The sequence below is a fragment of the Lithobates pipiens genome, unplaced genomic scaffold (assembly GCF_037356315.1).
Source record: "Lithobates pipiens isolate NorthernLeopardFrog02 unplaced genomic scaffold, aLitPip1_a1.2 Scaffold_8, whole genome shotgun sequence".
Lineage (NCBI taxonomy): Eukaryota > Metazoa > Chordata > Amphibia > Anura > Ranidae > Lithobates > Lithobates pipiens.
The window spans coordinates 557308362-557323487 of NW_027507903.1; the positions used below are offsets into that span (position 1 = coordinate 557308362).

General features: G+C 45.0%; 1 protein-coding gene across 1 annotated transcript in view; it reads left to right on the forward strand.

The window, feature by feature from the left end:
* LOC143960941 (uncharacterized) overlaps positions 1–15126 on the forward strand; it is a 34618-nt gene that overhangs the window by 5321 nt on the left and 14171 nt on the right. The window contains exons 3-4 of the mRNA XM_077469978.1: positions 7566–7616; positions 8635–8764. Coding sequence (XP_077326104.1) covers positions 7566–7616; positions 8635–8764 — 181 coding nt within the window. The remainder of the gene's footprint in view (positions 1–7565; positions 7617–8634; positions 8765–15126) is intronic.

Consider the following 15126-nt stretch of genomic DNA (forward strand, 5'->3'; position numbering starts at 1 on the left):
AACACACATGCCTTTCTCTGCAGCCTCCGCTGCACTGAACAGTAAGGCCGCGTACACACGGGCGGACTGTTGGCTCAACTTTGTCCGCTGAACAGTGTTTCAGCGGACAGTCCGCTCGTGTGTGGGGCTTCAGCGGACAGTTTCAGCGGACAGTTTGACGAACAAAGTTTTTCGGAAATTCCGAAAAACTGTCCGCTGAAACTTGGTTTGAGCGAACAGTCCGCCCGTGTGTAGGCTACTTTCGAAATGAGCAAACTGTTCCCGCTCGGAGGGAAGTCTGCTCATTTCGAGCGCGTGTGCAGGTAGGCGGGGCCCGCGACGGAGACGTCGCGGGCTCCGCCGCCTGGAATGGACTTAAAGGGGAACCCCAACGCCGAAAAAAATCGGCGTGGGGGTCCCCCCAAAGTCCACAACAGACCCTTGTCCGAGCACGCTACCCGGCCGGCCAGGAAAGGGGGGCGAGCGAGCGCGCCCCCCCTCCTGAGCCGTACCAGGCCGCGTGCCCTCAACATGGGGGGTGCCTTGGGGAAGGGGGGGGCCGCGCGGCCCCCCCACCCCAAAGCACCTTGTCCCCATGTTGATGAGGACAAGGGCCTCTTCCCGACAACCCTGGCCGTTGGTTGTCGGGGTCTGCGGGCGGGGGGCTTATCGGAATCCGGGAGCCCCCTTCAATAAGGGGGCCCCCGGATACCGGCCCCCCACCCTATGTGAATGAGTATGGGGTACAATGTACCCCTACCCATTCACCTGTAAAATAAAAGTACCCAAAAAAAAACACAACACACGAGATAAAATATTTTATTGCACAGCTCCGGGGGTCTTCCGTCTTCGGGGGTCTTCTCGCCGGACTCCTCCGCTATCTTCTTGTAGCTCTTTTGCTAGCGGAGGAGTCCGGCTTTCTTCCTCCCCGCCGCCGGCCTCTTCTCCCGACTTCGGGGGTCTTGTCCCCCTCTTTGGTTCTTCTGCCGGGCCACCGCGCCTTCTTATAGCTCTTTTGCAGGCGGTGGCCCGGTCTTCTGTCGCCGCCTTCCGTTCTTCTGTCGCTGCCTTCAGTTCTTCTGCCGGGCCACCGCGCCTTCTTATAGCTCTTTTGCAGGCGGTGGCCCGGTCTTCTGTCGCCGCTGTCGCCGCTGTCGCCGCCGCCTTCCGTTCTTGTTCTTCTTCTTGTTCTTCTTGTTCTTCTCCAGGAGATGTTGACACGTCGCTCTCTCCGGCCGGAATGCCAGAGCCGCGCTGTGCGGCCACTTATATAGTGACAATGGGGCGGTGTCACATGGTATATGTCACATGGGTTGGTCACATGGGTTGATGTCACATGGGGACTATGACATCGTAAGGGGGCGGGGTCACCATGTGACCAACCCATGTGACATATACCATGTGACACCGCCCCATTGTCACTATATAAGTGGCCGCACAGCGCGGCTCTGGCATTCCGGCCGTAGAGAGCGACGTGTCAACATCTCCTGGAGAAGAACAAGAAGAACAAGAAGAAGAACAAGAACGGAAGGCGGCGGCGACAGCGGCGACAGAAGACCGGCAGAAGAACCGAAGAGGGGGACAAGACCCCCGAAGACGGAAGACCCCCGGAGCTGTGCAATAAAATATTTTATCTCGTGTGTTGTGTTTTTTTTTGGGTACTTTTATTTTACAGGTGAATGGGTAGGGGTACATTGTACCCCATACTCATTCACATAGGGTGGGGGGCCGTTATCCGGGGGCCCCCTTATTAAAGGGGGCTCCCGGATTCCGATAAGCCCCCCGCCCGCAGACCCCGACAACCAACGGCCAGGGTTGTCGGGAAGAGGCCCTTGTCCTCATCAACATGGGGACAAGGTGCTTTGGGGTGGGGGGGCCGCGCGGCCCCCCCTTCCCCAAGGCACCCCCCATGTTGAGGGCACGCGGCCTGGTACGGCTCAGGAGGGGGGGCGCGCTCGCTCGCCCCCCTTTCCTGGCCGGCCGGGTAGCGTGCTCGGACAAGGGTCTGTTGTGGACTTTGGGGGGACCCCCACGCCGATTTTTTTCGGCGTTGGGGTTCCCCTTTAAGTCCATTCCAGGCGGCGGAGACGTCGCGGGCCCCGCCTACCTTGACACGCGCTCGAAATGAGCGGACTGTTGCCTCGTGTGTGGGCGAGTCCGCTCATTTCAAAAGTTGCGCGGACTTAGTACGACGAACAAAGTTTGCCGTATTTGTCCGCTCAAAAAGTGCAGTGTGTGGGCGTGTTCGTTCATTCAAAAGTTTGAGCGGACTGTTTGACGAACTTAGTTTCGGCAGACAGTCCCCGCGTGTGTACGCGGCCTAAATGAATGGGAAGTGCTCTGTGCTGAGTGGCTTCCTGTTCATTCACATACTGATACTGAATCATAGTAAACACTTACTTAGTAAGTAAAACACATTACTATGCTTCAGCTATGAATGAACACAGTGAGTGTTCACTGTGTTCATTTAGAAAAGGAAGGGGATGCTAAATTACATATTTACTAGCCCCTTCCCCTGCTCTCCAACCTGAAACATTGTCGCAGCAGCCGGGTGAAGAGGAGAGCAGGGAAGCCAACAGCACTTTGGGGGGCGCAACACAGGGGGAAGCCCAAGCGGTAGTGGAAATCTTCACCGCCGCACCTGGCACACCCCCTGTGCATGCCTATGGTATAAATATAGCCACAATATAGGGGTCAGGAGGGTGAAAAATTACTCTCCCCTACTTTACCCTTCCAGCAAAGATCCCCACTCTTTCCCCTCCAAAAAAATTACAGCACTAATCTGCATGTTCACCGCTCCCAGTACAAATCCCCATACCCTACCCCCCCAGCACAAATCCCCATACCCTACCCCCCAGCACAAATCCCCACCCCCTACCCCGCCAGCACAAATCACCATTTCCTTACCAGCAAAAATTCTCTCCTTCGCAAAGCAAATCCTTCACCACCCCCCTAACCCCCCTCCCCCAGCACAAATACTTCCCCCCTTTTCCCATCTTGCAAAAATTCTGTCCCTGCCAACACAAATCCTCTTCCCTTCCCAACACAATTCCCCCCCCATGCTAAATTCCCCTTCTAGGAAACAAATCTTCTTCACTCCAGTCCCCCCTCCCATCACAAATCCCCCCAGCACAATCCTTCCTCCTAACCCCCCCAGCAAAAATACTCCCCCCATTTCCCTAGCAGCACAAATCCTCTCCCTCCCAATGCAAATCCTTCACCACCACCCTAACCCCCCCCCCCCCAGTACAAATACATCCACAAAATCTGTCCTCTCCAACATAAATCCTCTTCCCTTCTCAACACAAATCCTCCCGCACCCTAAATTCCCCCTCTAGTACAAATAGTCTTCCCCTCCAGTTCTCTCCCCCCCCAACACCACCACCCCAGCACAATCCTTCCTCCTAAATCCCCTCTCCCAGTAATAATTCCCCCCAAATATTCCTTTTAGTACAAATGCTCTTCTCCCCCCAAATCTCCAATCTCCCCCCCCCCCCCAAGCACAATTATTCCCTCTCCAAATCACTCCTCTCATAAATTTTTGTTAATGTTCCCCTCCAGTCACTATATCCCCAGTTGAAATTCTCTATCTCTCTTTAACCACCAGACCTCCTATCAGTGTGACTCACTGCAGGACGTCCCATCTCCCTGCAGCTCCTTCTCTTTTTGTATATGATACATATCAAGGAAGTAGAAACCGCTATAGGTACAAGGCTAGAAAACAAGACAAGGGTAGAAAACCTCTCCTCCAGTTTAGAAGCCCACGTGCTGGCAATGCATATAGTGAGCTAGATATGATTAAGCACTGTTTGTAGTGTAAAACGCGTAAGCTCTTTTGTCCGTTCTGCTGTGGCATGTATCTTTGATTACTTTTTTTTAATAAAAGGCAAAGATTTCTTTGGAGTGCGGCTGTCCAGAACTTCTTCCGATTTTTGATTGACATATCAAGGAAGTGTTGGCTCTGGCTCTGACATGTATTATTGTGATAGGCAGCCAGCAGCATGAATGGAGCTGCAGGGTGGAAAAAGCGGGTATAGCAAGGATCTGTTGATGGGAGCCTGCAAAGCCCTTTAATTATATTAGAAGGTAATGTTGGTAGCTATGGCGCTCCTACTGACAATAGATGGTGTGTGAATAATTCTCTCAGAACCCCCAAAAAAACAAAAAACTTATAGATATATTTTAAGGATATAAAGTGATAAGTGCCTAGTACAAATCCACAGTGTTAAATCAAACTCCACCATACCATATAAGCATAACAATATTGACAATAATTTTATAATAATATGTGATTCAGTGTTTAATGTCCATAAAACCACATTGTTAGAAAAAACTTCCAAACAGTAATAAAGTGGCTAGTGCTCAGTGCTTCTTAGATTCTGAAAAAAACTGTGCGATTTTTGTGCAGGAATCAAATTTCGCACTCACCAGCTCCCCTGCAGGGGTTACAGCGCCTCCACAGTGTGAGCCCCTATGTCGCTATATAATGCTGGTCCAATTGCATCTTACTTGTCATCACCACAATTCATTTATTTGGATGAAAAAAGTAAAATATCCATAGTGTGATATTGTAACAAAATCCAATTTATTTAATCCAAAGAAAATTATTCACAAAATTTCAGAGAAACAAGCACTGTATATCATGAGATACATTCACTGCCACCACCTCGAGAGAGAGTCTGTGTACGTCCTATGGCCATTCCCTACGCGTTTCGTCGTCAGATGTCATCTGGAGCTGCCATTTTGGTACACCTCTCTCTTCATATCGGGTGTAGACATTAAACACTGAATCACATATTATTATAAAATCTGGCATATAAGACAGAGTGTTTACCTTTTTGCACTTTGGCACTAGCACTTTTATTTTATAACTTGTTTTAACAAATGTTGGCTATGAATATTATTGTCAATATTGTTATGCTTATATGGTATGGTGGAGTTTGATTTAACACTGTGGATTTGTATTAGGCACTTATCACTTTATATCTTTAAAATATATATATAAGTTTTTTGTTTTTTTTTGGGTTCTGAGAGAATTATTCACACACCATCTATTGTCAGGAGGAGCGCCATAGCTACCAACATGGGCCTTCACTGGGCTGAACCCCCTGATGAGGTAGTTCAACACCCAGAAGGACCAGCTGTTGTCGCCCTGACTCCTTTTCAGTCTGACTGGACTGTGAGTAGAATGCAAAGGCCTTTTAGGCCAGGCTAAGTGTCCTCTGACGTGAGTACTAGTGTACCTGGGAACGAGAGTCTCATAAGGAAGTGTGCCCAGCTGGTCAGAGCTATAGTGGGAGATAGAGAGACTAATATACTACAGAAAAACATCTTGTCAATCTTGGTGACAGAAGTGGAAGGCTGTGGATCTACAACATAGTATACAGGGAGCTTGGTCCCAACACTGTGGTGCTCCCAAGGAGAGAGGAGATGCAAAAGGGAAAATGGCTTATATATGCTGGCGTTTTGCACCCAAATGAATGCTCCAGAAGATGCTCTTGCGTATGGTGGTGTGCCCAAGAATTCTGTTAGTAGGTCAATGACTAAGCTCTGGGGGCAGAGTGAAGCGCATTGAGGCGTGGCCTATTTGGGGCAAGGCTGAAGTTGTCACTCTGACATTCTGATACTACTGCAGAACAGGATGGATGTGGGATTACCTTCTTCCATTCCCTCATATCAATGTAATGTTAGATGTCATCATGGCCATCTTTGCAAGCTATGGCGAAGTGTGGAAAACCTATTTCTTGGGTGGACATGATTCCTTTATTCAAATATTAAGGCCTATGGCTAGGGATGTCGTGAATGGGCCTATGGCTAGGATTTTGGTACAATATAGAGAAGGTTTTCATCTACCAGCAGTGGGTTATTGTCCTATCTAAGAAGATGCTAGATGGGGCTGTAGCAATTTGACGCCAACACACAGCCAATTGTACAGTCCCTTACACACAGAGATAGTAATCTATAGATAAATCATTTTAAAACTGGTTTCAAACTGAGCCAATGACTCAATTCTTTGGAAAAGAAAGGTTTTAACATGTAGATGATTTGATATTTTTTATTTTTAGGGTATTTAAAAAAGATCTGTTTTACTGAAAGACTCCTAACCTTTGTCTCCTTGAGGTGAAGCAAAGGATAACGGAATTCATGATCCACAACAAATTAGAAGCCATGTTGCTTGACCTAATTCCTTTGACCTAATTGGGCAAAACTGTGGATGGAAAATGACTTGCCACCAGACCAGTCACTTTTAGAACCCTGTGATTCAAAATTATAAGCCTATAAATGTGTTAACACCACTACAAAATATTTAAATAAAACTAAACACTGCTTTTCAAACTATAAACCCAAAAGTGTAATGGTACCACTGCAGGGTATGCCTGTCAACCAGGTCACCAACCTCCGCACTGTTACTAAATATTTAAGAAAATATATATTATACTACAAAATATATATAAAACTTATCCTAATCAAACCACAAATGGCTAAAGTGCTCAAATATCCCAAAATTATATAGGATTGCTGTGAGTATCTTTAAAAATTATCCACAGGAAACAATTCCAACAATGTGACAAAAAATGCTTTTTGTAAACCACATACAATATAGACATATAGACATACAATATAGACCAAACTAGAGCATAATGTAACATTAATATCACAAATGCATTAGTTCCTCCTGCATAGTGCATAAATACATATAGTGCATAAATATAAGCAATCCCTTCAGTGCCAGCAAATTTCTCAATGGTGCTTCTGTCTCAACTTAAAGTGCTTAATACAAACACCGACCCAGTGCTTCCACCACCACCGAATAGAATGGCCACTCACCAGACCTAGTCTGTGTTTTCGCATTTGGTTCATTTAAGGATAACCATTCCTTCACTGATCACATCAATAGTTTCTCCTCACGGAAAGTAAAACCTCTCGTACTAGTTGACTCAAAGAGATATACAAAGGACCATCATAGTGTAGCAAGCAAATGCAAATTTATTAAAAATTTGTTTAAAATCAATCAGGTGTGCACTCACATAAGCCAGTGCCTCGGCCGGCACCCAGCTTGTCCAGCAATGTACGTGGAAATGGGAAACAAGTCTACCTCTCCCTCCGTTCACAGCCTTCAGTGGTGAGCCGTGGTTCTCCAGGAGCATATCCCAGCCTTTCTTCCAAATTAGATGGGGTTCAGATGGCCGCTACGCGTTTCGCAAATCGGTATTGCGTCCCTGATGACGCAATAGAAAGACAATAGTGAATATTCATTTTCTATTGTCACGAAACTGTGTGGGCGCAGGGTGCAGTGCTCTGTGCCCGAGCCCACCCTTTTTTTAAGCCAATTAGAGCCTCAGGCTCTAATCATGTGCTTCAAAAATAATAAAAAAAAACCATTGAAATCCCTGTATGTAGATTATTGGCTGGGCACATAGATTAGGGGGGCGGCACTCCTGCGCACCTTATGGACGGGCCGCCACTGATGGCACTACTACTTGAATGGCAAACTATAATTTTACATGCAGTTTTCTATACCTAATGAAATACATTGAACAATGACAAAAGATCTGTTTTAACTGTTACTTTTTCATATTTACCAGAAAATGATGAAAATAAATGCTGCAATTGCTGCTGTGCGATGGAAAGATTCTGTAAGTTTAACACCGACCAAACACAATAGAGAAATGATTTGTTATGTAAAGTCAAAAGTATAAGAAACAGAAGTTGCTCTTTAAGTTCCAAAAAGTCCAGTATATATCAGAGAGATATAGTATGAGAGAAGAGACAAAGACCTGTTACTCATGGAAGGGTTGTCTTAGAGTCCAGCATCACATGTCAGAGGGATGCGAGTAGTAATAAAAAATGTATAATAACCTTACACTTCTCCAGGCTTCCCTTCAATCGGAAAAGAAAACAAATAAGGCCCACTTGCCTACATGTGGAATTGTTCCTGTCCACCCACAGATAAAAAAACAGTAATCCTACTAACACTCCCAATATAGCCTTATCTAGCAGAGGCAGGGCTAGCACTTAAAGGGTTTTGGTTAGGTTAGTCCAGTGGTGGCCACCATAGGAGAAGGCAACTAGAGAAGCACAGTTAGATTCCTGAAGGCAGGTTTTAGCAACATGTAAGGCCTGGTTCACGCTATTATGGGTGGCTGCGGGTGTGGGAATTGCATCTGTTCCTGCACCCACAACCACCCACAGCCAAAATGCGCTGCTCTTTAAAAATTCATGGGGCTACCATTCATTCTTAATGACAATCCCACGCATCTAAAAATGCAAGGCATTTGCGTACGCAGGAACCACCAGAAAATCAGATGGAGCAAAAGCACTATACGGTTTCCAGGTGGCTGCATTTTCAAAATGGTGCAAAAACCTTTTTCCTAATTGAAACGCAGACACAGCAGCCCATTAAAATGAATTTGTGCTGCTGTGCCCACACAAAGGATAGAACCCTCCAATAATCTATCCAAAAAAAAGTTCTGCATTTAGTTACACTTTAAACAGATATTATCTATTCATGGCAGATGCTTTGCCCTTTTGACATATTGTCTTTCCCCTCAAAGGCTGTTCTTAATTCATAGGGATTTGGGGTGCGGGTCTTACTTTAAAAAGGTATGAATATGTGATATACTTTTAAAAAACAAATGTTATACAAATTATTAGGGGAACTATTTAGCTGTGCAACGGACCTGGCTGAAGCCGCTGGAGTGGAAATTCCAGAAGAATTGGAAACAGTTAAAGGAGTAGCAGAGGCAGCCCAAGAAGTACTGGAAGAACTTCCTGTTGACGACATGTAAGTCATACTATATGCCCAAATTATATAATTCTTTATTACCTGTTAAAAGGAAAGGGCCTCTATTCTTAAAGCGGTTGTATACCCACACTTTTTTTTTTAAACAAAAAAACCTGCAAGGCAAAGGCACTGCATACTAGCTCATTATGAAATACTCACCTTAGAACGAGGCCTCGACATCTGATCCTGGTCCACGCCGAGGGTGCTGACATGTTCTGCCAGACCCTCAGCCGGGCCTTCACAGAGCATGCACCGTTGCGTCAGTGGCTGCATGCAAAGTAAATATCTCCTAAACCGTACAGGTTTAGGAGATATTAATTTTACCTACAGGTAAACGTTATTTTAGGCTTACCTGTAGGTAAAAGTAAAAAAAAAAAAAGGTATACAACCGCTTTAATAACAACAATTTTATTGTATATTTGAAATGTAAATGCCTGTTGAACTATTCCAGTGATTCTGTTGCTGAGTTTACAAAAATGTCAACAAGCAGGTCCTAGAAAAGAAGAAAGCATATGCTCGTCTGTCCAGCTGCCTGATCCTTGGCTTTTCATTTTTTTCAAGACATAAGGCCATCAGAAGAATTTCCACATTCAACATTTCTGGCAATATGGGGTGTCAGCACTCCCTGCCGTATGCTGTAGTTCCTTTCACTTACCCCTATATCACTACACTTGATTTATTTTGGGATTTTGGGATGTATTTTGGGAAAGGGACCACAGAGTGCAGTAGGGAACCAGGCATTTGACAGTTCTGGAAGTATGCCTGATGTAAAGGAGCTTTTTGAGTGAGTGAAGATTGGAGGAATATGCCTCTGGGAAGGTGAGTATAAACTCTCTACTTTTGCAGGTCCTTCTTTTTTACAGTTTTTGTACATTTTCCCACTCAGTGACAGACCTAAAGTACCGTAGGTTGTAAAGGCTCAAAGTTTTTTAAACCTTCTGTTTGCAGCAGCCCCCCTAATACTCACCTGAGCCCCATCTCAATCCAGAAATGTGAACGAGAGCAGTGGCTCTCCTGTGTCTCTTCCTCCTCATTGGCTGAGACATTGGCTCCCGCTGCTGTCATTTATAGGCAGTGAACCAATGAGAAAAGAGCATGGTGAGGTTGATGCCTCGCTCTGTGTGTAATTGGACACACAGTGCAGCGGCTCAAGAGCAAGCCTGCTAAGGTGCTCCCATAGCAAGCTGCTTGCTATGGGAGCACTTGGCAGGAGGGAGGGGCCAGGAGCACCGGCAGGGGAACCCAAGGAGAGTTGGATTGGGGCTGCTCTGTGCAAAACCACTATACAGAATTGGTATAACATGTTCGGTATTTTCTTTTTAATCTGCCTTTAATATAATTTTAAAGCGGTTATATGCTCAAAAAAATAAAAAATACACCTTGTAAGACAAAAGCATTATGAGCTAGTATGCATTGCATACTAGCTCATTATGAAATACTTACCTTGGAACGAACCCCCCACAGCGTCGCCCAGGCACTGCTGAGGAGGCCGACATGTTCCCCCAGGGTTACCTCCAGGTTTGTGAGCTCCGGTGATGTGAGTGGCCGGAGCCATGATGACGTCACTCTCACGCATGCGTGCAGGAGCCTACGGTTACGGCAAGAAGCTCTAAAGTTCAGAACGCTATATTCTGGAGCTTCGAGCGCATCCACCGCTGACGTCAGTGGCTGCATGCAGGGTGCATATCTCCTAAACGGTGATTGTTTAGGAGATATTTATTTTACCTACAGGTAAGCCTTATTATAGGATTATAGGTAAAAAAAAATCACAAAGCGGTATATAGAACCGCTTTAAGCTGGGTATTTGCGTATCCAAATTCTCTCTCTCAAACTACATCTCCCATGTTTCATTGCTGCCAACATTCAAGTCTCTTGAGCTCCTTCAGCTCGTCAGGAGTGTTAACCCATTCAGCCTGAAGTCCAGATGAGACACAGAAACCTGCAGCTCTCTGTCTCTAGCCAAGCACCTGGCTACAAATACAATATGTAGGTGGAGTGCAGCGTGGTGTGGCGACAAATTTCACACTCAAAAATCTGGTGCAATATAAAACTTTTATTGAAGTAATGTAGCAACAGTTCACAAAAGACCAAGTGAGAGGGCTTATAAAGATAAAATCGAACATAGGGCCTACCTTCCAGGTTATGGAATTAAAACATTTGTTAATTGTAATTGTAACCCTGTAATAGGGTTAGTCCACTAGCGGTGAAGTTGCACCATTCTAGTGGGAACAGCCCCCGAGTGCACCCAATTAAAAACACTTATAAAAAATTTACAACATTGTCCCACTATGGCACCAAACTAGACATGCTAGGTATAGATTATATAATTGTTTAAGTCATCCAAGCAGTTCCAGTCTCTCCCAGTGGGTGCACTGGGGGGGGGGGGGGCCTGTTCCCACTAGAATGGTGCAACTTCACCCCTAGTGGACTGACCCTATTACTGATTTTTCAATAAAGATTTTTCAATTATTTTTGATACAGCGTGGTTGATCCTCATAACTGCTATCCTTTGGTAGTGGTTAGCACCCTCACCGAGCAGAAAACAAGGGCCGCTAGTTCGAACCCAGACCAAGACACCACCTGCCTTGAGTCTGCATGCTCTCCCTGTACCTGCATGGGGTATTTATAAATAATAATAGGACATTTTAAATATACAGATAATGCCTATATCTCAGAAAATGCAAAAAAACAGATGAAAACAGCTAAGGTATATAATATTACTGTACGAACTTCAAGTTCCTCATTCAACCCATTGGGAGAAAGAGTATTGCGCTTATATATCCACATGGTTTCACGTTGGCATAGACGCAGAAATCTTTCGCTCTCCGTCATGCCACCCGAAGGTATGAATTCAACGGCTAGGACAGTCAGGTCCGCAAAGTTCATGCCATGATGAGTAGCAAAATGACGGGGCACACTATGCTCTCTGAAACCTTTTTTAATGAACATGCAGTGTTCCCCAACCCTGATACGTAAGGTCTGGATGGTACGACCAACATATGAAAGGTTGCATGGACACCACAGGACATAAAAACAAATTGGGTCAAACACATGATGAAGTGTCTAATGGAATATGTATTACCAGAACTATCCAAAAAGGAGGACCAACAACCTTGTTCCTTGCATTGAAATATTCCAACCCTATTGTCAAAATAGCACCTGATGTCCATGGTTCTGACGGAATTGTTTTTTTTAGGTATGGTTGGAGTAATGCAATTTCTGAGAGTGCGAGCTCTCCAAAAGATGAACTGGGGGGTGGGTGGTAAATGCAGACCTAACCTGGGGTCTGAACAAAGAATAAGCCAATGCTTACGGATAATATTGGCCTGCTTTATAACTGCCATTGCTTTATAATTGCCATTAAAACCTGTGATGAACCTGGCTCCTGAGTTATGAGGGGCTGCAATGGCTCTGTCGGCAGTCTGTTTGGTAAGACAGGATTCAAATGCTTCCTGCAAAAGATCATCCGGGTAGACTTTCTCTCTAAAATTGTTGGTAAATAACCTACTCTGGGCAATGTAATCGGTATCCTTTGTGCAATTCCTACGTAACCTCAGGAACTGCCCTTTTGGAATGTTCTTCTTCCAAAGAGGGTGATGGCAACTCCCAAAGTGTAAGTAGGAATTACCACCAACTGGTTTTGAATGGTTGATGGTAGATAACCTTGCACACGGCTGGATTATCTATGTGAGATCTCTCCCCTTAAAGCTGATCTCCCTGAATATATATCAATACACAGTATCTCACAAAAGTGAGTACACCCCTCACATTTTTGTAAATATTTTATTATATCTTTTCATGTGACAACACTGAAGAAATTACGCTTTGCTACAATGTAAAGTAGTGAGTGTACAGCTTGTATAACAGAGTCAATTTGCTCTGTTATACATGCGCCGTAGACAGCTGTCACTGTCTTTTAGTAAATATCTCCTAAACCGTGTAGATTTAAGAGATATTTCTTGGACATACAGGTAAGCCTTAATCTAGGCTTACCTGTAGGTCAAAGTGGTTTGTAAGGGTTTACAACCACTTTAAGACCATAGATGCTCTTCTGAAGTTTGCACACAAGGTTGTCTCCTTACTCAAACCCTGGTGGTTGTTCCATGTAGAGGTCTTCCTTAATCTCTCCATATAGGAAAGTGGTTTTGACGTCTAGGTGTTTGACTTGTATACCCTTCCCAGCTGCAATGCTGAGAAGCACTCTGATGGTGGAGTGTTTTACCACGTGTTATGGCAATTTCTACCTACATCACTTATACGCTTAATGATACATAAAATAAGTGATTACAACCTTTTATCTATATAAGAATCAACCAATGCTGTTGTGGCTATTACAAATAAAATCAATAACAAATGTTAGCTATGCAAAAAGAATAACAATCTAATTTATTTCAATTTACTATTATACAGAATAGGAACTTGTATCAACTTATAACCAAATATAATATAGATGGTAAGACCTTAAAAGCAATGATGTTGCCAAAGATATACAAAGTAATGATAAAAAAAGAAGAATGATATTGCAATGTAACTACAAACACAATCAAAGTATTAAGGCAAAGTTCAGGACATAAGAAGTTACATAAAACAAGAGAAACAAGAGAATAAGGCTGATGCTTTACGCAGACCTTGTGATCTACTGTCTGGAAACTGAACAAGGGTGCACACACCGCTTCAGGCAAAAAAAATGGACACACCCGGTCCAAGGTGCTAGGTAGAGAGGGAATATTAAATCAAAGCTCACATTGATTCCCTTCTTTTTGAGCCCAGGCAGTCAGTAGATCACAAAGAGAATAAAATTTTGATTGCACAATTGAATCCAAAAGATGCTGTGGAGATTTCTTTATTGTCATGAGCCAGACAAAATTGCAATGATGATCAGTTAATGCATTTCACACAAAAAGAACCATGCTTGTTTGCAACTAAACTGATCATCATTGCAATTTTGTCTGACGGTAGGGATAGCGGACGCTGTATGCTGTTGCCAGGTCGCAGTCCCTTTGTTTCACCACACCTGCTCACGGGGCTCAGGTTAAAGCAGTAGGCAGACTGGGTGATGTAGGAAATGGAAGATAGAAATCAAAAGAACAACTTAGAGAAACAAGGAAAGGAAAGAAAAAAAGGTGGGTAATGAAAAGGACCAAGAAGAATAGTAAAAATAATAACGAAAAGAGAAAAAAAAAATACAAATTTAATGCTGCTCCAACCAAGATTTTCATTTTACACATTCCACTTTAGACTGCTGAAGAGCACTGAATCTGTATTCAAAAAAACGAATACCGTATATACTCGAGTATAGGCCGACCCGAATATAAGCCGAGGCCCCCAATTTACCCCCAAAAAAACTGGCAAACTTATTGACTCGTGTATAAGCCGAGGGTAAGACATGCCTGTCCATCCCTGTGTGTGTGTCCGTCCATCCCTGTGTGTCCGTCCATCCCTGTGTGTCCGTCCATCCCTGTGTGTCCGTCCATCCCTGTGTGTGTGTGTCTCCATCCATCCATCCATCCCTGTGTGTGTGTGTGTATCCGTGTGTGTGTGTGTGTGTGTGTGTGTGTGTGTGTGTGTGTGTGTGTGTGTGTGTGTGTGTGTGTGTCCAGCCTACCTGTGTCCTGAGCCTTTGTCCCGAGCCTCCGTCCCGTGCCGAGCCTCCTTGCCTCCGTGCCTCGCCGCCGTGCCTCGCCGCCGTGCCTCGCCGCCGTGCCTTGCCTCCGGTCCCGTCCCGTCCCGTCCCGTGCCGTGCCGTCCTGTGCCTTGCCTCCGTCCCGTGCCCTCTTCGTTCGTCGGCGGCCATTGTAAAATTCAAAAGCTGCGCCGCCGCCTTCGCCTGTGATAGGCGGAACACTGAATTTCCCAGCAGCCTGTGTTCCGCCTATCACAGACGTCGTATCATCCTCGTCCGTAGTACGAGGATGATACGAAGTCCGTGATAGGCGGAACACAGGCTGCTGGGAAATTCAGTGTTCCGCCTATCACAGGCGAAGGGGGAGCCGGAGGCGCGGCTTTTGAATCAGAATGGCCGCTGTCTGTCTGCTCGACACGCTGATCGAGCGGGCAGACAGCGATGACTCGAGTATAAGCCGAGGGGGGCACTTTCAGCCTCAAAAAAGAGGCTGAAAATCTCGGCTTATACTCGAGTATATACGGTACATCGTTGCCTTGAAAACTATTGGTGACTGCAACAAAAATATATATATATATATAGTTACTTAACAAAAAAGGCAACTCCTCTCCCGCACTAGTGATTAGCAGTATATTTGCAGGTCAGGTACACAGATCTTAAAAAAGGAGAGAGAGAAAAAAAAATGATTAAAAACTTTAAAAATTTAGGTAAACCTGACTGCACTTTATTACTCCAATTT